Genomic DNA, 22,267 nt, shown 5'->3' with positions numbered 1-22,267 from the left:
TATTTGCTTCCCAACCTGAGCCTTATCTGTTATTAAGCCCCTCCCTTGACAACCGTTACTCCTTGTAGCTTCTGTTAGAGTATGTTGGCACCTTCAGATCCTATCACTAAAGAAAAAAAGCTCAGTGAAAAAAGGATAAAACTTTTTAAAAACTACATGGAAAAGTTAAAGAGTAGGCCTTTTTCATATATAAAACAACAATGGAAGTTGCTGAAAGCTGATTTGAAGGGTTAAAAATTAGAGCTAACTTTCTTTACTTTTGAGTCCTTTAAATAGAATCCCCACTACTCTATAATTAAGCTTATAATGTTTTACCAAGAAAGGTTATTGTTTGTTCACTTATTAAAAGAAAATTAAGTGCGTGTCGATCCTGTATAAGACGCTATGCTTATGTGGCTATTTCAGCAAATCGTTATTAAATATGCCCCAGCATATTTAGCAGGGTTGTGGCAGGATTGTAAGTGGTTATTTTTCTGTTTCTTTATTCTTTTCTTTCTAAATTTTATTTCATGTTTTTAATTCTTTAATGTAAATACTTTGGACAGTAAAGAAGTATGTAAAATAAAAAGTGGGAGTTCCCTCTCACCGCCCCAGTCTTACTCTCTTGAGGTAAGCACTGTACCAGCTTGAGATAAACCCTGCTGGTATGACTTTTTCCCCCTTGTTATATTTGTACTTACAACAAAATATTATGAATTTTGTGTACGTATATACACATCACTACCCAAACTGGGGGGCAGGGTATGGCTGGTTTGTAAATCACACCCTAGATATTGTTTTCAGCTTTTTTTTCTTTTAATTCTATACCATGTTGCTTTCCGTGATGGTGCATATAGGTCTGCCTTGTACTTTTTAATGATTGCATGGTCATCTATAGTGTTGATGAGCCATTGGCCCATTGCAGTTTTCAGTTTTTCACTGAATACGGCAGTAAACCTTTTTGTACTTACACGCATTCTGCATACACATTATATCACACATTCTCGTCACTTTCCAAATTTTCTACAGTCAGCTTGGGTGTTACTTTGATTAGAAAAAAATTTAAAAACAAAAAAGCCCAAATTAAGTAACTTGCTGTCATTAAAGGGCATGTCAACCCTTTTCCACTTAAAATTCTGCTAAATCGTTGGTTGAATTCTTGTTTTAAAGTAAATGTAGTAAACATATGAAAGAGTACAAATATCATGTGGAGCAGAGACAAATGTAATAGATATCCCAAACAGTTGTCATTCTGGTCACTAAATAACACCTTCGATGCCCTCTATTCATATTTTTCAATAATTTGCTTGGGACGGCAATATCGAGTGCCTATTTTAGGGAAACCCGACATGTGTGCACTTGCTTTGAACTCTCGTCGTCTTGTCTGCATCACATTCATATCCATGGCTGCCCACATTTGTTTCCTAAACCACTGCACTGCACAAATAACTTATTATTCTAACATTTTCAATGATTTCCTTAATATGAAAAAGCATATTTGGAGCCAAAAGCCAGTGTCCATTAGAAGCCGCCTTTCTCTCTAAAATCAGAACCAGGGCCGGCCCGGTGGTGTAGTGGTTAAGTTCACATACTCTGCTTCAGTAGCCCGGGATTCACTGGTTCGGATCCTGGGCACGAACCTAGCACCACTTGTCAAGCCACGCTGTGGTGGCATCCCGCATAAAATAGAGGAAGATTGGCACAGATGTTAGCTCAGGGCCAATCTTCCTCACAATAAATAAATAAATAAATAAATAAATAAAATAGATGAAATCAGAGCCAAAATAAGAATACCTGCCATTAGTCATACAATTTATTTGTTTTGTACATCCATCTAAGATGCAATAAGAGGTATAAATATTGAAAAAGAAGAAATAAAGTTATATATTCTATAAATAACTATACTAGAAATTTAAAAAATCAACTAAAAGACTGTCAAATAAGAGAAGTTTAGGAAAGTGTCAGATGCAAGCTGAATATGCAAAACTCAGTAACTTTCTTACATGCCAGCTTTAACTAGTAGAAAAGATAATGAGAAACTACCCCTTAAATGTTAAATACAAGGAAAAGCTCTTGAATAAAAGGAAATTACCTATGTGGGCCCAATAGTGAAATCTTACTGAGAGACATCAAATATGATGTGAAAAAATACAGAAACATGTGTTTGATGTATAAGACCTTATAAAGATTTTCAGTTTTCCCAAATGTATAATGCAGTAGCAGTCAGAATTCTGTTTTCTTCTTTTTTTCCTAACTTTGTTTATTCAACAATAAGTATTTGCTTTCCATCTGCCAGGCATTGTTAATAGGCAGTTGGGATACACCAGTGAACAAAACAGACCAAAATAATTCCTTCTGTCATGGAGCTTACTCAACTCCAGCTGGATCAGAAAGACAATAGTACTAGGCATGGTAGATAAGAAAATCATAAAGCTTGTTAGAAGATGATCAGTGCTTGGGAGGTTTACACAGGAATGGGGGATTGGGAATTATGACAGGGACAAAAAAGTTGTGGTTGTTCATAGTACCTTGAACCAGGTGAGAACACTTGAGAGAAGAGCATTTCAGACAGGCAGGATAGTGTCTGGAAAAGCCACAGTGTGGGATATTCCTGGATGTTGGGGGAGTAGCAGAGAATCTCAGTGGCTGGAGCATAGGGAGTGGAGGAAGAAACACTAGAGAGGAGATGGGAGGGTCGAGTAGGGAGGCAATGATATAGGGCCCTCTAGGCCATTGTAAGGACTTCCTCTCTTACTCTGAGGAAAATAGGGAGCATTGGAAGGTTTTGCTCAGAGGAGTGACATGGTCTAACTGCTGTTTTAAACAGATCACTCTGGTTGCTGTGTTGCAAATGAACTACAGGGAACAAGGGTGAAACCAAGGAGACCGCGTTAGGAAGCTGTTGAAGCAATCCAAGCAAGAGATAGTGTGGCTTGTACCAGTAGGGTTAGGAATGGGGGAAATAGTTGGATTCTGGATGTTTTTTGAAAGTAGAGTTAATAGAGTTTCCTTACAGATCGGATATGACGTATGAAGAAAAGAGAAAAGTCAAGCAGAACTTCAAAGCTTTTGGTCTGAGCAATTCTAAGAGTGGAGTTTCCATCACTGACCCTGGGAGGTCTGTAGGTGGAGGATCTCTGTTTCCAAGTGTCTTTATAAATAATATTTCATACCACCAAATGAATCAACAGCCTCTGCATTGGCTGGAGGAACCTGGACACAACCTGGGATTCAAAGGGACTGCCCAGGCCCTCGCTCCAATGATTCAAAACCATTCCCTGAGTCCTGCACACTTGTACTCTCTCTCCCAATCCAGAAATGTCCTTAAAGCTTCAGAAATGGTCACAAAGAGTCCTTCCAGGTGTTGGAGGACTTCTATTACTGTGCTCTCCTCTCCTGCCTCCCCAGCCCGTGTCGCTGTCATCCCCTCATGCTGCCACCAGGTGGCAGTACACTGCTGACGTCGAGCTGTTGAGACTAGCGTTACTTCTCAGTAGAGACAGGCGGAAATTAAGAACTGCTGATAGAGTAGAGATTTCTATTATAGGTTACAGACTGATCTGGTATGGGAACGGGGAGGAAAGATTGTCTCCACTTCTTTTTTAGAAACATCGTATATTCTTATTAGGGATGATTTTCGTCTCCTGAGTTTGAAAAGGCTTTATATGGCTTTAGAGCAATCTTTCCAGCTGGAGAGTGTTTTTACTTAAAAACTTTATTTACCAAACGCATTACTGAGGTTGCAGTACTGGTGTATTTGTTTTATATGCTCTTTGTTCCAGATAGGTAGAACAGCTCCCTAGAAGCTTTGCCTTCCCAAAAGTAAAATCCTTCTCGAAAATCAAAAGTGGATATTGATTGAGTAGTTCTTGTCTGCGAAATTTGGGCTAAGTTTTATAAGGAAGATAAGTAAGGAAAGGAAGTGCCATTTGGCATCAAGAAGTTTTTGGTACAGTTGGAGAGCCAAAAGTATAAATACTGGAAACCTTAGGAGTTAATGAAAAGTGTTGCTGGGCAGTGCTGGTGAATAAAAAATAGTAAAGGCACCAGGTACCTCTGGAGCCTGGAGTGCAGAGTGGGGCTGAAAAGAGGCCTCTCGGTTGAAGTCTGCCTGTCGACCAGCTAGGCTCCCAGACCCTGTACCCTACCCTGGTAGAAAAGCCAAGCCTTACCCACTGGAAAGGTTGAACTAAAGAGGTTTTGGCTTTGGGAACATCATGCCAAATTGTAGATGGGGTAAGACATTGCCCTGAAAACAGAGGGCTTAAGGAGAGTAATGAACTATCCCTTGTGCCCCCAACACCCACCACTTAGGTCTCCTTTCCAGTCAGTTCCCAGAATGATATGTTTATTTCCCCCAAACAGGAGATTGACGATTAGCTTTGAAGAAACTGATTTGCTCAAACCTGAACTGTAGATTCTGACTCTTGGTATTTCCCCCAATGACAAGCCCCATTCAGCACACAGGGCTTCCAGTCTGCCCTTTTGTGCCTTATTCTTTAATGTGAACCAAGGTTTCTCAGCGTCAGCACTGTTGACATTTTGGGCCTGATGAATCTTGTGGGGAGCCTGTCCTCTGCAGTGTGGGATGTTTAGCAGCATCCCTGGCCTCTACCACTAGCTGCCAGTAGCAGTCTTCCCTTCCCCGCCCCTCACCCCCAGTCTGGGCGACCAAAAATGTCTCCAGACCTTCCTGAATGTCCCTGGGGGAGAAATCTCTTCCTCCCTCCTGAGAATCACTGGTTTGAAGAACCCCAGACACTGGAGGAAGGCCTCAAAAGTAAGAGAAAGCAAAACTAACAATCAGGAAAAGGAACTTTGAGAGCAATCAGAGGAAAGCACGATGCACAGGGAGGGGCATTTAAGGGGAAAATATCTTCAGAGAAATGAGATCTGTTTTTTAAAAACATAGAACAAGAAAGAGCATTGGCTATTAAAATTTTGATTGTAAGAATAAAAAAGTCAAAATATTGGAGATCATATCGAGGAGCTCTGCTGTAAAGGAGAACAAAAAGATAAAAACAATTGAGGAAAAACAAGAAAATTAGATAATCAAACTGGATGTTGAAGCTCTACTATCTAGAAAGAACAAGGACACAGTGGAAAATTTTAAGAAAAGCGATGACCCAGGAAAAATTCCCAGAAGTGGAAGGACATGACCTTCAAACTAAAGGACTTTTCCCAGCCCAGTTAAACTGCAGTCACAACAAGATATATAATTGTACAATTTCAGAACTAGTGATAAAGAGAAGATACCAAAAGCTTCCGGAAAGAAAAGAAATTTTCTTTTCGCACTAGGGAGTCCAAATGGCATTCAGAATGACAGTGGAGCAGTGTCCTCAAACTGATTCCCCATGTGTGCTTTCACAGAGGATATGTGCTCTACCAAAACAAGGGGGACCCAAGAGGAGGAAGACTCCGGTCGGTCGTAGAATCTGGGCTCCAGCCCAGCGGAGAAGCGAGGGAAATTCTCAGGAGGGCAGTGGAGAGAGTTCGGAGTGAAGACCACCTCTCAAGCAGGCCTCTAGAGCAGCCAGTGGGAGAGAAGCAAGGGGATGGAGCACTCCAAAAAGGATGGCACCAAGAGAGCAGCGTAGATGATAAATTACCTCTGGCATTTGACCAAACTGAAAGTGCCATAGGGAACTTCAAAACCTGTGTAGATATATTGCTTTGATTAAAAAAAAAGAAAGAAAGAAAAACAATAAGTGCTTTGAATGCCAGGGAGGGAGAGATCTCTGTGGGCTGGAGTGTTGGGGGATGAGGGGTGGTTTCTCCAAAAAGATAGGGGGATTGAAGAGGGCAGGGCACATGGGAGAAAGTAAGGAAGTTGGAAGCGCAGGACATGTTCAGACAGAAGGAGGGTGTGTTTGACAAGAATCGTGACAGGAGTTTGGGAAAGAAGTCAGTTAAATTACAAGACAAGAAGTTATTTCAGTTTTAAAAACCTGAGATCGTCTTAGAATGTTTTCTGTTGCAGAAAGGATTTAAGTGATCTATTTTTTTAAAGTCGTACTAAGAGGGGAGAGGGATCATCTCGGGGTTGTGGGCAATGGTTGATTTTTGTTTTCGTCTTTGAATATTTTCTGTATTTTCTAAGGTTACGATTAGAAAACAATGAAAGTGTTTTGTTGTTTTTCTTAGAAACAAAGCTGAAAAGAGATAAAAGCCCCAGTGGAGATAATAACCTATTGATATGAAATATATATTTTTTAAATAACCCAAACACATATCATAAGCACCAGTATTTTGGGACTAGTATACTTGTATTTTGGAAGCACATTGGTTTTTCTGTTACTTTAATAAATAGGGATTCTTTGGGTTGCATCTCGTAGCCCATATATATGTACGAATCAGTGGCAGTTTGGGAGTTGCAGGGTTTATCCATCAGTCCCTCTGAAGTTAACATGATGTGCTTCCATTTAACAGCACCTACTATTTTCCACAAGGTGGGGTGCTGACTTCACACAGTGGATAGAGACTGCATATAACTTGCTGAGACTTCTAAATCTAATGCATTTAGTATCTCTCATAATTTCCAAGCAATACTAAAAGAAAGAAACTTGTAAACTATATAATTTCAATTGTAGGGTTTTATTTCAGTTTATAAATTATGTATTACAACTCATAGTTTAAGATAATTACATTTTTTGAATGGGGCTCATGTTTATATGTACTTTTCCTCTTTATCCTGGACCTTAACTATATTCAATTATAGGTAAAGGTAAAAAATACCTCTGATTTGGAGGAAGGCCATTCTGAATAACAAGATATACGTAATTTATTGCAAATAGAAATCCTGACGTAGCTATTTCAGTGAATAAATTGTTTTCAAAACAATGCATCAGATAGGTGTCTACATGTTTGTCAAGTATTTTAAAGAGCTTAATCTTTAAATTTCTTCCTAAGTCTTAATTATCCCATCCTTCATCTCCACAACAAAGGCAAGTTAGGTTAAACTTTCTTTGAATCGGATTCTGGATTGATGGAATTGAAATAACTGTGAGTAACATATTGCAGTTATTTCAGCCTTCTGGTAATTTAATCAGTTTCCCCGTGTCTGTTAAATTTGTATGGAATTCTTACAACGTGCTGAGCCAGTAACGTTTTATGATGTGGTGCTGTTGTTTCTCCATTTTAAAGCAAATTACAGACATTCTAATAACCAGTGTTTGAATTTAAACATTTACATAGGTAGCATAATTTTTAAAAATTTATGCTTATATGAACATAACCCCCAAAATACAATAGTTTCTTTTTTGTTGTCATAAAATCAGGATGTAGCCTGTTTCCTTTTGTCCTTCCTTTTTCATAAATGGAGGTTCTTTGGTCCCTTTTAGCCGTTACACTCTAGGATATAATTTTGGAGCCTAGTAGTTACAATCACACGAGGGACAACATAATTCCAAGCCCTTCAAGTAGTGTGGCTGACTGGTGGTGTACTTCCAGTTTTAGTCAGGATTGACCAAAGAGCTAAGCGCAAGAAGGAAGTGAAAGTGGAATAATGTGTGCAGGGGGATGTTCACGTGTCTTTCAAGGCCATGGTAGATGCTCAGTTCGTGGTAGCTGATGGAGAAATACCATGAAGCAGTGAAGGAGCTATGGGTTCCAGTCTGGGTTCTGCTGATCCCCAGCTTTGTCATCTGGGGCAAGTTTGCCTCTCTGGACCTGTCTCTCACTGTGAAGCAGGGAGGCCTGGCTGAGAACAGGGGATCCTCAACTAACCACATGATCCTGCAACTGGCTCTCACGTCTGACCTGTCAAAGACAAGCAAGGTTACTGCTCCAGATCACACCACTCTCAGACCTGCCAGCACCTGCCTAGAATCTGCATTTCTGAACACCACCTTTTCCTAGATTCCCAGTGGTCTTGCTCTGTCCACCTACCTGCCAGGTCAACTCATTGCCCCAGGGCCAGGTAGAAACACCTGTCGGCCCCATTTCAACCTGAAAATTTCTTACGTTGACATATTTTGTACTTAGACAATGCTTTACTGACTCACAAAATTATGCTCAAAACCAGATAACGAATAATGATATGCTCTCCATCCGTTTCCCGTTGTACCATTCACCCCAGCTAAAAACCTGAGAGTCACCCCAAACTCTCCAGCCTCCTTAAATCCCTCCTCCCCACCATTTTCCCCCTCCATTCTTTCACCTTAGTGCTGCAAGTGTCCTTTAGGCCCTCAACATCGTTCTTCTGGTGTATTTCAGTGATCTCCCCAAGTACATTCTCCACTGTATTTTAGTGATTTTCCTTCTCCGGTTGAGCTCACACCCCTTTTGTCCATTCTCTCTCTTCATAACTGCCAGAGTGGTATTTCTTGAACGCAGATCTGCTCACATTACTCTCCTCTTTTGACATCCTTCATTGGCTCCTCATTGCCTTTCGATTTGAGTACATACTCCCTAGAATGACTTCGAAGGCCCTGCCTCTCCAACCCCATTTTCTGCTGCTCTCTGCTGTGCTCCCTACATGCCAAAACAGAGCTCCCCAAATACTCTGTGCTGTTTCATGCATCTCTGTTCTGAACATGCCTGGAAAAACCTTTTTCCCCCCTCTGCTATACCTGGTAAATTCATATCCTTCTGAATCAGATCAAGTCTCTCTTTCAGAAAGCTTTACTGTGTCTTACTTGGTACTGACGTTATATTTAATAATCATGTCTCGTATTGTGCATATCTCTTTGATTGCAATTATTAGTTGTCCTGTGCTGCCCTGCCACACTGTAGTGAGTTCATTATTAACTTCTTAGTTGCCCTTGTGTTCCTGGCCCCGTTCCTATCACTTGGTAGGTGTTCTTGGGTGTTTAATGAATGAGTGAATCCATGCTCACAATGAAGAGTACAGCTCTGAAATCTAGTGTAAACACTTGTTTCATCTCTGCTATTGATGTGTTTTTCTTTTTTGAGAAAAGGAAAGCTGTCTTAAATTCATATCATTTTAAAGCTAAAAGGAAGACTGTTTCAATTGCAAGTGACGTAAAACTAAACTCAAAACTGACTTAAACAATAAAGGGAATTTGTTGACTTAAAAAAAAGGAGAAATTCAGTCTTGTTTCTGGCAGACTTGGTCCAGCTACGCAGGGTTATTACCAACGATAGTCAGTGTGTCTCTGCTCTGTCTTCTGCAGGGTGAGCTCCACTGAGCTCCCCACAGTGCTGCTTCAAGCAGCTCCAAGCTCTGCCTTCAGGGTAGCAGAAACCAGTAGCACATCCTGGCTTTATATCTCTGCACAAGACTATCTAGCGAAGAAGAAGTTCTCTTACAGCATATAGGAGAAAGGAGGCCTCTTTTTCCCAGAAGCTCCAGCAAATGTCTCCTGCCTTATGGTCTCCAATGGGGTTATATTCCCATCTTTCAGCCAATCCTTGTGGCCAGGGGTGAGGGTTATTCCATGTTGCTCAAGCCACTCCAGGCCTCCTCTTGGAGGTAGAAGTTGGGGGTGAAGGAGACGGGCTAACATCCCACCAAAACCATCTGGCTGAGAATGTGAGAGGCGTGAGTTACCCATAGGAAAATTGGGTTATTGTTGGCAAAAGAAGGGAGTAATAAAAGACTGAGAAGAGGACAACTAATAATCATTATAAAGGGCTTTAGAAATTTTGGGGGCCAGAGTCCCGTAATTGTTTCAAGCACAAATGATTTTTTTCTTTCTCTGAGCCCAAGACCTCCAGACAAGGAAGGGCTTCTCAAGGTAAAGTGAGAAGTGGCTGAAAGCCATGGGGTGAGCCTGGAGCAGCAGCCTTGCTTGTCTCTGACAAGTCAGACGTCAGGGCCACTTGTAAAATCACAGTGGCTAGTTGAGGATCCCTGATCTCGCTAGGCCTGCTTGTTTCACAGTGAGAGACTGAGAACCAGAGAGGTTGACTCATTCAGGATGACAGGGCTGGTTATCAGCGGGACCCAGTCTGGAACCCATAGCTCCTTCACTGCGTGGCACTTCTTCATCAGCTACTGTGAAGTGAGCAACTGCCAAGTACTTGAAGACGTGCGTATAAAAACATTTTTTTTGTGGTAAATTACGGTCATCTTGATTTCAGAATGATTGGTTGGACCATCCAATGTACTTTTCTTTTAATATATATTATACTTTGCAGTATTAGAAAAAACAGTTATGAAAGAAAGCTGAAACCATTTTTGGTTGAGTGAAATTTTACCATTTTAGTTTTGTCCTGTTTCCAAGATTCTGCGCTAGTGTGGCATTCATTAAATAATAAATGTATTGTACATTTCAGTGTGTGGTAACAGCAAAGAATGACTTCATAGACCACTTGATCTGCTCTGTTGTGGTTTATGATGCCATCTGGATTCCTTGGTGGAATTATTTCCATCTAAATCACTATAAACTTCTATTTAGTTTGTCACAAATCTAAAGCCAGATATGTTTGTGGTTTTCAGCAGTGATGTAATTCTGGAAGATACTTTGAAAGTTACAAGTTGTCATATACTATTAGCATTTAACTCAGTGCTTCACATAATTTCAGACAAAGTAGAAGCCTGAAAAAAATCCATTTCTCCACTCAATTTTTTACTTTTAAGCATTCTGCTTTTCTTGTCTGTCTTGCCACTATACGTTTAGCTATGCCTCAGTCAAGCATGTGTGGGGAACACTGGGAGGCTCTACGGGCATACACAGTACTATAGGACGTGGCCTCTGCCCTGTCTTAATTTGGAAGCTTAGATAGCTAGAGAGAATATTTCATTAACTAATATATGTCTTTTTCTGTATGGTAGAGAGAGAAAAAGAGAGTCTCACTTCTTTGTCTTTTATATTACTGCTGATTATGTGAAAGAGACTGGATCATGTTGCAATTTACACACCTAGACTATGCAATACTAATTTTATGTAACCACCATCATATATACGATTGGTTGTTGACTGAAGCGTCGTTATACAGCATGTGACTATATAGGCTAGGTGAGTTGAAGAACTGAGAAGGAAAAGGAAATGGGTAGTTGGCTGTATAAAGAAGCAACAGGAGGCAGGGAGCATAGCCCCATAGGAAGCTAGTTCAGCTCATTATGTGTTGGGGAAGGCAGGCTCCTCAGCAGTGAGGCACAGAGATCCAAAAAAGAACTGTAGAAGGGTGAGTCAGCTGTGTATTTCAGGACACATGAAGACCTGGGTTCAGGTTCTGGCTCTACCACTTGTTGGCTCTGTCACTTTGGGAAAGTTCAGATTTCTCATCTGTGAAGTGAGGACGTCAGATTAGTTGGTCTCTTACAATCCTGAGATGTTATGAGGTAAAGAGTCAGCATCTTCTCCAGCGTAGACCACAGACTGGACTTTTAGAAACTGCAGTGACAGTCATTTATCTGTTCAGCAAGTACTGACTGAGCACCTATGATGTGGGAAACCATTCTTCACACAGGGATTACAGCAGTGAGCAAGATGAAATCCTTTCCTCTCATGGACCTCACATTCTCAGGAGAGAGGCAGACAACAATCAAACACATAAACGAATGATTTAATTTGAGGTACCAATAATTGCCATGAAGATGCTAAAATAAGACAGTGTGGTGGAGAGCTACCATGTATTTAGGGGAGGGGCAGGTGGGGAAAACTGAATCCTCTCTGAGGAGATAATGTTCAAGGGAGACCTGATTTGAAGGAAGGATCTAACTATGAGACAATCTGGGGAGCACAGCAGACTGCTCAGAGTGAATAGAAAAGGCCCTCAGGAAGGAATGAGTTTGACACATTCCCGTACCAGGAGCCTTGGAAGCAATTGTAAGAAGTTCAGACTTTATCTCAAGTGCACTGGTGAGGGTTTTAAGCAGAATGAAAGGAAAGATCTCCTGTACGTTACAAGAAGATTGCTCTGGAGGTTTTGTAGAGCATAAAGTGTAGGGTAACAAGAGGAGAAGCAGATAAGAGTTAGGAAGCTATTGCAGTAGTCGTGGTGGGAGATGGTGATAGCTTGGACCATGGGAGTAGCAGTGACGTTGGGAATAGGCGGATAGATAGGGAATGTGTGTAGAGATTTGGGAAGAAGGAAACATGGGTGCACTCCCATCCCCCCACCCTGCCGATCCCTGCCAGCCCAATTTTTTGTGATCTTCATATCTATCCAGGAAATCTATGTATGACAGATTCTGCCATTCCATTTGTCAATTTCTGGCTTGGGAATGCAGGAATACATGTTTTGGTGGTGAATATGGTAGTTCAGTTTTGAATCTTTATAGAAAAGCTTAGTGAATAGAGAAACACTAAAACGACTATGCACTTCTTGGCTTCAGTAGAATGGATTGAGAGCCAGTTTAGCAGCCTGCAGTGTCCTTCAAAGAAAGAAATTTCTCTGGGTCTCCATAAGAATCCGGGAGAAGACTGACCCTGCTTGGGTCACATGACCACTCCTGAACCAAATGTTAGGTCTGGGGGTGAGGGGTGGGGTAAGATGATAGGTGAAGCCTCCTTTATGTCCTGCATCCCATTAGTAAGACATAAAAGAGGGTCAGGGACCGTTCCCTCAAGGCAAAGGTACAGACTAACAAAAACAACATGTCTGTAAAAATGCCTTCAGTTGGATTTCTCCAAATGCCACAACCCCTGGGAATGCCTGGCCAAAGGTCATAGCCAGGCCTGAATTATAGCTGTCTGAAACTCTGTCCCCATTCCTTTATCTTCAAAAGAACATTTGTTAAGACCAAAATACAAGCCTTCCATTGATAATTTTTTCTCATTGACTTGTTTATATATTTGATTATTTTTTAAAACTATAAAGTAATAAAAACTATCTTAGGATTTTGCCATGGCCTGGCTCTCACTGTTTCCTTTAGGTGACACAGGACATCAAATACCCCAGCACCAACTTCTGTGTGTCAAGCATAGCTAATCTGAGGGCCTTGTCCCTATCAAGATGGCCCCAGGTTCCTGTGCACTTGACTGCACGCCCGCGTAGCAGGGGTAGTACAGGAGCAGTGGGCATAGAATTTTTCAAGCAGTTTTAGGTGCAGAATGGGATGCTTTGCTTGCTCTAACCTAGCAGGCTCCCTTCCCCTTTGTGCTCACACCTCCAAACTTCAGGGCACTCCTCTCTTGTGGACCTGTTTGCTGGGAGAGGACTCACATGGGCTGAGAAGCTCCTTGAGGCCCTAGTGAATGGTCAGTTCCACAAAGAGAAGTCTAGGCTGTGTACCTAGGACACACTGTCAGGGGAGGGGGCATTTGTCTTTGGTTCCTTCTCATCTCTCTCCTGTTCTCCCCAGCCCGTAGGGTTTGATGCCTCCAGGCTCTGGCTGTTTCTAAACTCCCAGTCTCCTGCTTTGCTCAGGTTTTTTCCCTCTAGCCCAGGAATTGCAGTCAGTACAACCCATTTATTGAGTGGCCCTTGCAAGTAAGGGCCTAAGTATGCACTCTGAAATCGCCTCCTTTGTGTCCTTTCTATATTCTCTGTCTAAATGCATCTCATTTGGGTGACAGGAAGATTGAATTAGTTTATATTAATTTGCAATAACATGGTGAGTCATTCATTCAGTAAATATTTATTGAGCACCAACTATAAACCAAGTACTCTTAACAAGCACTGAGAGTGCAGTGATTAAAGTTCCTGGGCGCCTCAGGTAAGTTATATTCTAATAGAGGAGATAGACAAATAAATAAATATGTAATGTGCCAGTGGAGTAAATAGAGTAATTTTAAAATATAACAGCCAGCTTTGTGGTGGGGGAGGGAAGCGTGTGTGTGTGCATGTGGGAGGGGAGGGGGTTATTTTAGAGGTTGGTCGGGAAAGGTGCCTCTGAGGAAAACTGACCTGCTCTGATGGTTGGGCGGAATGGGTGGGGAAAGGCTTGGATTTAAAGAGAAATCTCTTTTTGGTAGGATTTCCAGTTACCTGAACTTATCATCAAAAAATAATAATGTGGAGGGGCCAAACCACGGCCTAGTGGTTAAGTTCGCATGTTCCACTTCAGCGGCCTGGGGTTCCCCAGTTCGGATCCTGGGCACGGACCTACAACCCACTTACTAAGCCATGCTGCGGCCTCATCCCATATAGAAGGGCTAGAATGACTTGCAACTAGGTTATACAACTATGTGCTGGGGCCTTGGGGAGAAAAAAATAATGTGGGGAAGATCTAGATGGAAGTTAGACGTGGAGGCCTCTCTAGTGTCGAGCTGTAAGCCAGCCATCCCCTGCCAGTCCGGGTCATGGCTCTGACCCTTTGCCTGGCTCATTTCTGATCCGCACCCACCCCCCTTCCCCAAGCCGGTCACCACCTTGCTGTTTTCCTGTTTATCTCACTGGTAGAACTTTCAGTTTGGCTCTCTTCCCAGCTACCACTTAAACTCTCATCCTTGATGGTCATACAAAATTGCCTTGGGCTGTTCTGAATAAATTTCCTTCCCTGTGAGTTGGAAGAACCTACTCATTGCCCCACCCTACAGGTAACCATATATTTTATTATTTAAATTGGGACACTTCTGAGAACAGAATTATGTTAGGACTAAAGGTATAAACTGGGGCTGTCTCCAGCACACTGGGTCATTGGTCACTGTAGGCATGTGGTCATTGGCCCAGATAGCTCCAGCTCACAACTGGAACTGAGACTCCCCTCCCCAGCCTAGCATCTGATCTGGAGGCCCAGGTTGGGCTCCTTGCATGGCGCATCCAGAAGTCAAAACAGAGGTCATCACTCCTTAGTCACTACCCTTGTTTTTTCACCCTCAGGCCTGTTTTTCTAGTTTTCTTCTTGGAGCCCCCTCAATTTCCACCCTAGAACATGCCTCCCCTAGTTTCCATTCTTCTGAGAATGGACTGGAGACTTTCTAAACCCATTTTCTCTGCTGCTTCAGGCTGCTAGCTGGGATGAGATGTACACTCATTTTCTCTGTCCAGGTCTAAGAAGGCTGTCTCCAGTCCCAGGCACCCTTGCATTGGCCTTACCAGGGCCTCTGGAGCTAGGAGGAGCTGGGCTTCTAAAGCTGGAGTCGAGCTGATCACCCTTCCAGCCTCTCAGGACACTAAAAATATACAGAAATATTGTTTGTTGCTTCTTTACAAAATTATATGCTCACACTTAAAAGATTCAAAGGACAAGATAAACACCCATGCTTTTTCGAAGAAAATTTTATAGATATTGAGATCAGGTCTCAAAATCTGAAAATAACATCCAGAAAACTTGCAATAAGACCCTACTGGGTTATTTTTACCAAAATAATAACAATGACTTCTTACTGGATTCAAATATGTTTTGTAGTACAGGTTCACAATTCCTTATCTGAAATCCCAAAAAACTGAAAACTAAAAAAAAAATTCCAAGTTTGTCACAAGTTTATTTCACAGCAAAACCTGATTTAAATAGACATGAAGCGTATAGTCTTCATTTATCCCACTTAGTGTGGATATCCATGTTTTACTACAGAAATATTAATATATTTGGTTACTTCCACAAACTTCAAAGGAGGCTATATGATATATGCACCATATTACCTGTTGAAAACACTTCTGACCCAAAAGTTTTCTGATAAGAGATTTTGGCTCTCTAGTATTATTTTGACTGTTGTTTTTCAATTAATAATCTCTACGAATTAGGCAAGCACAAAACCTCAAAAAAGATTCCAAACAAATTTGCCCCCACTTGCTTACTGCTTCCTCTATGGTCTGTAGTTTGGGAGCTATTCAGTATTTTTTAATTCTACATTTATTACCCTAATCCTTTGGAAAGAAAAACGTTGATTTAATAAATGGCTAATAAATAAATAAAAGTAGTGAATAAAATTTTGAACCCAGATCTCTCCTTCTGCACTGGTGTAACATGGAAGGAGGAGGAAATATCCTTTTACCATCATACATTAAAACAGAGTGGCAGTCCATTTTTATGTTGTGCTGAGTATCTAAGAAGTATGCTCATGGGGCCGGCCCCGTGGCCGAGTGGTTAACTTCGCACCCTCCGCTTCGGCAGCCCAGGGTTTCGCTAGTTCGAATCCTGGGCATGGACGTGGCACCGCTCATCAAGCCATGCTGAGGGAGTATCCCACGTGCCACAACTGGAAGGACCCACAACTGAAAAAATACACAACTATGTATCAGGGGGCTTTGGGGAGAAAAAGGCAAAATAAAATCTTTAAAAAAAAAAAGTATGCTCATGCCCTCCTGAAACATAACAGAAGCCTCCAGTCACAGCTTTTTCTAAATGCAAAAACTTAGGACCAGTAGTTGTGTGTCTTCCACTGGTTTAGGAAAAGGCTTTTCTGTTCTTTTTTCAAGGATCGTATTGTGCCTCAAGGCCAGGGGAGGGACGGGGAGGGGAATGTATTAAATATTTAGTTCTTTACTCTCTGACTTAACCTGTGTGGTAGACAGGCTCCCAGAAACCTCCAGTGATTTTTACCTCCTAGTATTCAAGCCTTTGTGTAGTCTCTTCCATGTCAAATAGGGTTGACCTATATAACTAGGAGAGATTGTATAGAAATGATGAAGTTTGACTTCTGAGGTTAGATCATAAAGACTTCGCAGTTTCTGCGTTGCCCTTTCTTAGATCACTTGCTTTGGGGAAGCTTGCTGCTGTGTAATGAGAACACTCAAGTGGTCCTATGGAAAGATCTATGTGGCAAAGAAGTAAGGCCTTCTGCCAAAAACCAATACTGAATTGCCAGCCACGTGAGTGAGCCACCTTGGAAGTGGATCCTCCAGCCACAGTCAAGCCTTCAGCTGACCGCAGCCCCAGCCAACAGCTTGACTTCAATTTCATGAGAAAGCTCAAACCAGAATAACCCAGCTAAGCCACTCCTGGATTCCTGACTCTCAGAAACCATGAAAAACAAAAGATATTTATTGTTTTAAGCTGCTCAGTTTTAGGGTAATTTGTTATACAGCAAAAGATAACAAGTACACCTGGAACTTTAGTCCAAGGAAGAAACATTGGTTTCTCTGATTATGAAGGTAATAATATATTCTTGTTGCAAATTTCAAACATAGATATAAAAGACCTGGAAAATGAAAATATTCTGTGATATCACCCCCTTTACAATCTGTGGCAAATCGTTTCAGATCTTCTCCATGCAAATGCTAATATGTGTATATATGTGTATACAAATACACACATTTGAGTGATTTTTTAATGCACATTGGATCATATTAAACATACTGTCCTGCAACTTGCATATTCACTTTAATAACTTACCTTGGCACATCTTCCATATACGTTCATATGAATCTATGTCATTTGTTAATATATCTCCACATATTTTGTTGTATGGACTTCTCCATTCCCTATTGGAGGGTATTGAGGATGTCTCCGATTTACAAAAATTCAAACAGTGAGACAGTTGCTAGCATGTGGGCAAATCTGTGGGCTATATTTTGGAAGCAGAAATGCTGGATCAAAAGCAGACACACTTAAAATTCTGATAGATATATCCAAATTAGCCTCCCCAAAAGTTGTAATGATGTATTTGCCCAGGGAATGTAAGTGTCTGTTTCCCTACACCCTCAACAGCACTGGGTATCCACAGTTTTTGTTGATCAGGTAGGTGAAAAATGACTCATTGCATTCTTTTATGTTTAATTGTTAGCCATCTTTTCAATATGTTTATTAGCTGCTTGTGTTTCTTTTGTTTGGAAACTATATTATTTGTCTTATTTGTTGATTTGTAAGAACACTTTGTCTATCCACATGTTAAGCCCTTTGCCTAAAACATATTTCATAGGAAATTTCCCCCAACTTATTCTCAAAACTAACTTTAACATTTTTTAACCATATTTGTTACTGTGTTTCACTTTGGTATCAGTGGCCCAGTTGATTTGGATTGCTACTGTTTCCTTCTAGTTTCCCGAATACTTTATTCACCGCATTCCCAGGAGCCGTGAGGTCCACCAGTCCTGGCTCTCCACAGTACTCACCACCTTGTACTCCATGTGGCTCTCCTTTCCCCTGACTCACCGAGTGAAGCCAGATTTGGTACGTATGGCCATCACCAAGGAGAAAAGTCACTCTCCTGTGGATCCTTCGGTCGTAACAGGACATATTGTCTTACACAGCCACCATTTGTCAGTGCGCCAGATACTGTAGTAGACCTTTAACTAACTAACCTATGCTAAAGTTTATCATTTGAATGCACTTTGCTGAAAGAGGTGAGAAATTTGTCTTCTTTTTCTACCTATAACTTGAACTCTGTTTGCCCTTTTCTGCCCCTTGTCTCGTGGTGATAAGCACTAACAGAGAGGTGTCTTTAGCCAATTTGTGCTCCTATCCAGCTGTGGTTCCTGAGCCAACATAATGTGCTTGCCAGCCAGAGAAGAGCCAGTTTTCTATTTCTTTTCAATACTCTTTTTGTTTTTGTCAAGACTCTGTTACCAAATATGGTGTGCAGTGGGCAGAATGTTATACACACTCCAGTTTTTGTAGGAAATACAGAAAATAGAAATATGAAAACTTAATTAGTGCACTGTGTTCAGCCTTACCTTCCTTATCTATAAAGGTCTTAAGTTCTCTGTGGTCTTTAGGGTGAAGTTGTATAATTAAATTCTAATTACACTTCAGTAGACAATGCGGAGCAGATGATATGTTATCACAGTAGTGTACACAGTTCTTAAATAATACTCTTATTCCTATTTAAGGCCGAATCCATTCATCAGCATAGCATGAAAGGAAACTCTTTACTTGCTTCCCATGTACACGAGTTCTGGCACATTGGATGTTATTCTCATGAATAGTTGGACAGAAATGCGTTTAGCTACAATGATTTTGAAAGATCTCTATCAGTTTGGTCATTGCCTTCCATCAGCTGGATTGCACTTCAAGTCCTTCCTTTGGATGAGAATTTTAAACTCTGAATTTTCAGCATGAGTAGTTTGGATTGTTTTCAAAAGATATAATTTACAAACAATGAAATGCACAGATCTTAAGTGAATAGTTTGACCACATGCCTATCAGGATATAGAACATTTCTATCACCCCAGAAAGTTTTCTCCTGCCCCTTCACAGTCAACCCAAGCAACGACTTTCTGATTTCTATCACCAGAGATTAACTTTGCTTATATTTATTTTTAAATTTTTGAAAAAATAAGTTCATCTTATGATCTCCAACCACATTTTTAGTGTAGCTTCACGAGAATTCAGATGTTTACCTACAAGATCATTGTTGCCCTGAAAGATTCAGTTAATAAACTCAAGACAAAATGGAAGGGAGAAAAAGGGTCTTCACATTTTAAGCTGGAAATGGTGGGTTTATATTTACTAAACCACCAGAGGCATAGCCGCTGTCACTGGCAACAGCCAGCTTGAGTGCAGTGACTCTAGCACTCTCGGGTGTTATGGCTCAGAAGGAAGTAATGACGTGATGGACGATGTCTGCCGTGGACACAGAGGAGCTCTCGTGCCTGGCCTGAGTATCAGATACCTCTGTAGTGGAAAGAGAACCGACAGGGCGTTGGAACACTTGGTCCAAGGCCCATTTTGGCTTTTATTTTATTTTAGTCATTTCCCTTCTGGGCTTCGTTCGTTCTTTAGCTTAAAATGAAAGGATTGGACTAGATGTCCTCTCAGTTTCCTTCTAACTTAGTCTAAAATTTTATGAGCACTATAAATTTGCTTGTAAAACATGGAAGGAAAAAGAACTATTGTGATATTTCTAAAGGAGTAAGAGGAAAAAAGGGGGAAATGTGAAATACTTATTTCCATTTTAAACTGAGTTAGTTAAAAAAATTATTTCAAACCTGAACATTATCCGATCAGCTGCTCTGATATGGTCGGCTTCACACAATGAATTCCCACTTAATGAAATCCCCTTTTACAGAGAAAAAAGTTAACAGTTGAGACCTTTTTTACTGCACTGAAAAGCTACAATATGCAGATCTCCCCTGTATTTACCCTCAGCTTTCTTATGACTTTTATCACCAAGCACTACTCCTTTATTTCTTTAAAAAAGTGAAAGAAAAACCCATTCTTAGAAAGGATGGCAGCATCACACCTTAAATTACTGGAGTTGTCTGGGCAGCCGGGTGCCTTTCTGCCTCACTTTAACTGTGTGCACCTGAGCTGGGAAGTCTGCTGCGCCATTCAGCCGTCTCCGGACCTCACTTTGTCATCTATAAAATGTAAACAAAGACACTTTCCTTACTGTTCCAGAGTGAGTGCTGAATAATAGAACGTTTTAATGTTTGTTAAATGGAAATCCATCTGGTATATAATCGCTACCATTTATTGAACAGTTATATGTGCAGACCTGGTCCTAAGTGCTTGCATTCATGCTGTATGAGATAGGCAGTACTGTTATTCACATGTAATGCATAAGGAAATTGAGGCTCTGAGACATGAAGTTACTTGCACAAATCAATAATGGAGGTAGGACTAGAATCCAGGTCTTTCTGATTCTAAAACCCAAGTCCTTAGTCACTCAACTGTGTGCCACCATTTCTGGCTCACACCATGGAAGATGTGTTCGTTCATTCAGACCAATTAAGAATTAATTAATACAGTACTTTTTAAATAAATTACATTAAACGTCATTCTTTCTAAATAATAGTATAAAATGAAAATATATCCTAGCAGCTCAAATTAAGTACCTGCTTTCGTAACAAATTTAACAAACACTGATCTAATTAAATAATAATAATAATAATAATAGTATATATTTCAAAATTAAATGTCATATGTATTTACCAAAATATTTTTAAAACAAAGTGGATAACAAAAATAATGGGGAATAGTACTACTAAGAAATATTATTACAGAATTTTATAAATGAGATTGGGAAAATTAAACAAATTCATATTTACCAATTTCCTATTATAAAAAATCATATGTAAAACCATTGTGAGAATATGACTATTTTATGTCTTAATTGACTTTTCGGATGAGATAATAATCTAAAACCTCAGGTTGTTTGTGAGGAAAAAGTGTGAAAATCTATTTACTGAGTGTATATTAAAATTCATGCTTGTTTCATCCAAACCAATTATTAGATGAAAAGTTTGTCTTAGAGAAAAATTATGAACTTTGTTTTGGAGACCTTAAAGCATTGTGACAGTAATTGGAAAGATGGTTTCTTCTTTTACAAGGTCATTAAATATTTTTAGGTGGTTCTAATATTCTGAACATCGTGTTTTTCAAGAAATATGGCTTTGCCAGGCATCTGTGAATAAAAATTCTAAGTTTGTAAGAGTATTCTTGAGTTTAAAAAGATAATGGGACCAAAACCAGATCAGTAGTTGCCAGCATCTGGAGATCGGGGAGGAATTGACTGCAAAAGGACCTGAAGGAACTTCTTTGGGTGAGAAACTGTTCTGTATGTTGATTGTGATGATGCTGGTTAGTTGATTGTGTGCGTTTGTTAAAACTCAGACCAATGCAGTAAAAAGGGTAAATTTTATTGTGTGTAAATTATATCAATAAATATGAATTTAAAAAAGATAAAGTGGGGGCCACCTGGTGGTGCAGCAGTTAAGTTCTCACGTTCTGCTTCCGCTGCCCGAGGTTCACAGGTTGGGATCCCAGGTGCAGACCTATACACTGCTTGTCAAACCCTGCTGGGGCAGGTGTCCCACATATAAAGTAGAGGAAAATGGGCACGGATGTTAGCTCAGGGCCACTCTTCCTCAGCAAAAAGAGGAGGATTGGTGACAGATGTTAGCTCAGGGCTAATCTTCCTCAAAAAAAAAAAGAAAGATAAAAGTGGATTAAAATGTGTATCATTGCCAAAAGCATCAAAACATTTGACTTCCAGTTGCCTTATGTATGTCATTTAACTGTCTTTGAGTAAAAGTGCTTTGGTGAGGCATTGCTCCCCTGTGTCTTGACACCTAACCACTCCAGTGTTTATGAGGCTTAGAGAAGAGGAGTAAATACTTGAATTGAGTTGACAGCATTTATCTAAAATTTCTGATATAAGATGCAGCACCTTTGTATTAGAAATCTGGGTCAGGGACCGTCAGTGGCAGCCAAAAATGACATGTTTCACAAATGAACTGAGATTTCTGGTCATTTCAATCACTTATTATTTTCTGTTTGTAACCTTGGAAGCAGTAAATAGAGTTCATCAAATTTGGAATGCTATGTTGTATGTCTGATTTGTGGATGAGTCTATCGTCCTCAAAGTGGTAGTTTTTAAAAGGACGTATCAAGTGCCTGCTGTGTGCTGCTTTTCTACTTGGATACCGAATAGGCCTCTGAAACTTTCCTGGTCCAAAACAGTAGATATTTCTTACTCTTTTCCCATTTTGGTAAATTTGCTCAAGTCAAATCCCCAGGAGACATCTTTGATCTTGTCTTCCACACCCTACTTCCCATGTTCGATAGCAAGTCCTGCCAACCATATCTTCAGAATTTATCACCCAATCTGTC

At 40.5% G+C, this 22,267-nt stretch overlaps 1 protein-coding gene across 1 annotated transcript in view; it reads left to right on the top strand.

Annotated features, from left to right (window-relative positions):
- The window catches only part of ALG14 (ALG14 UDP-N-acetylglucosaminyltransferase subunit), a 90,590-nt gene that overhangs the window by 20,016 nt on the left and 48,307 nt on the right, over window positions 1-22,267 (top strand). Inside the window, exon 3 of the mRNA XM_046645583.1 lies at window positions 17,753-17,884. Coding sequence (XP_046501539.1) covers window positions 17,753-17,884 — 132 coding nt within the window. The remainder of the gene's footprint in view (window positions 1-17,752; window positions 17,885-22,267) is intronic.

The sequence above is a fragment of the Equus quagga genome, chromosome 18 (genome assembly GCF_021613505.1).
Source record: "Equus quagga isolate Etosha38 chromosome 18, UCLA_HA_Equagga_1.0, whole genome shotgun sequence".
In the NCBI taxonomy this organism is placed as follows: Eukaryota; Metazoa; Chordata; class Mammalia; order Perissodactyla; family Equidae; genus Equus; species Equus quagga.
This window is presented reverse-complemented; position numbering and strand designations above follow the sequence as displayed.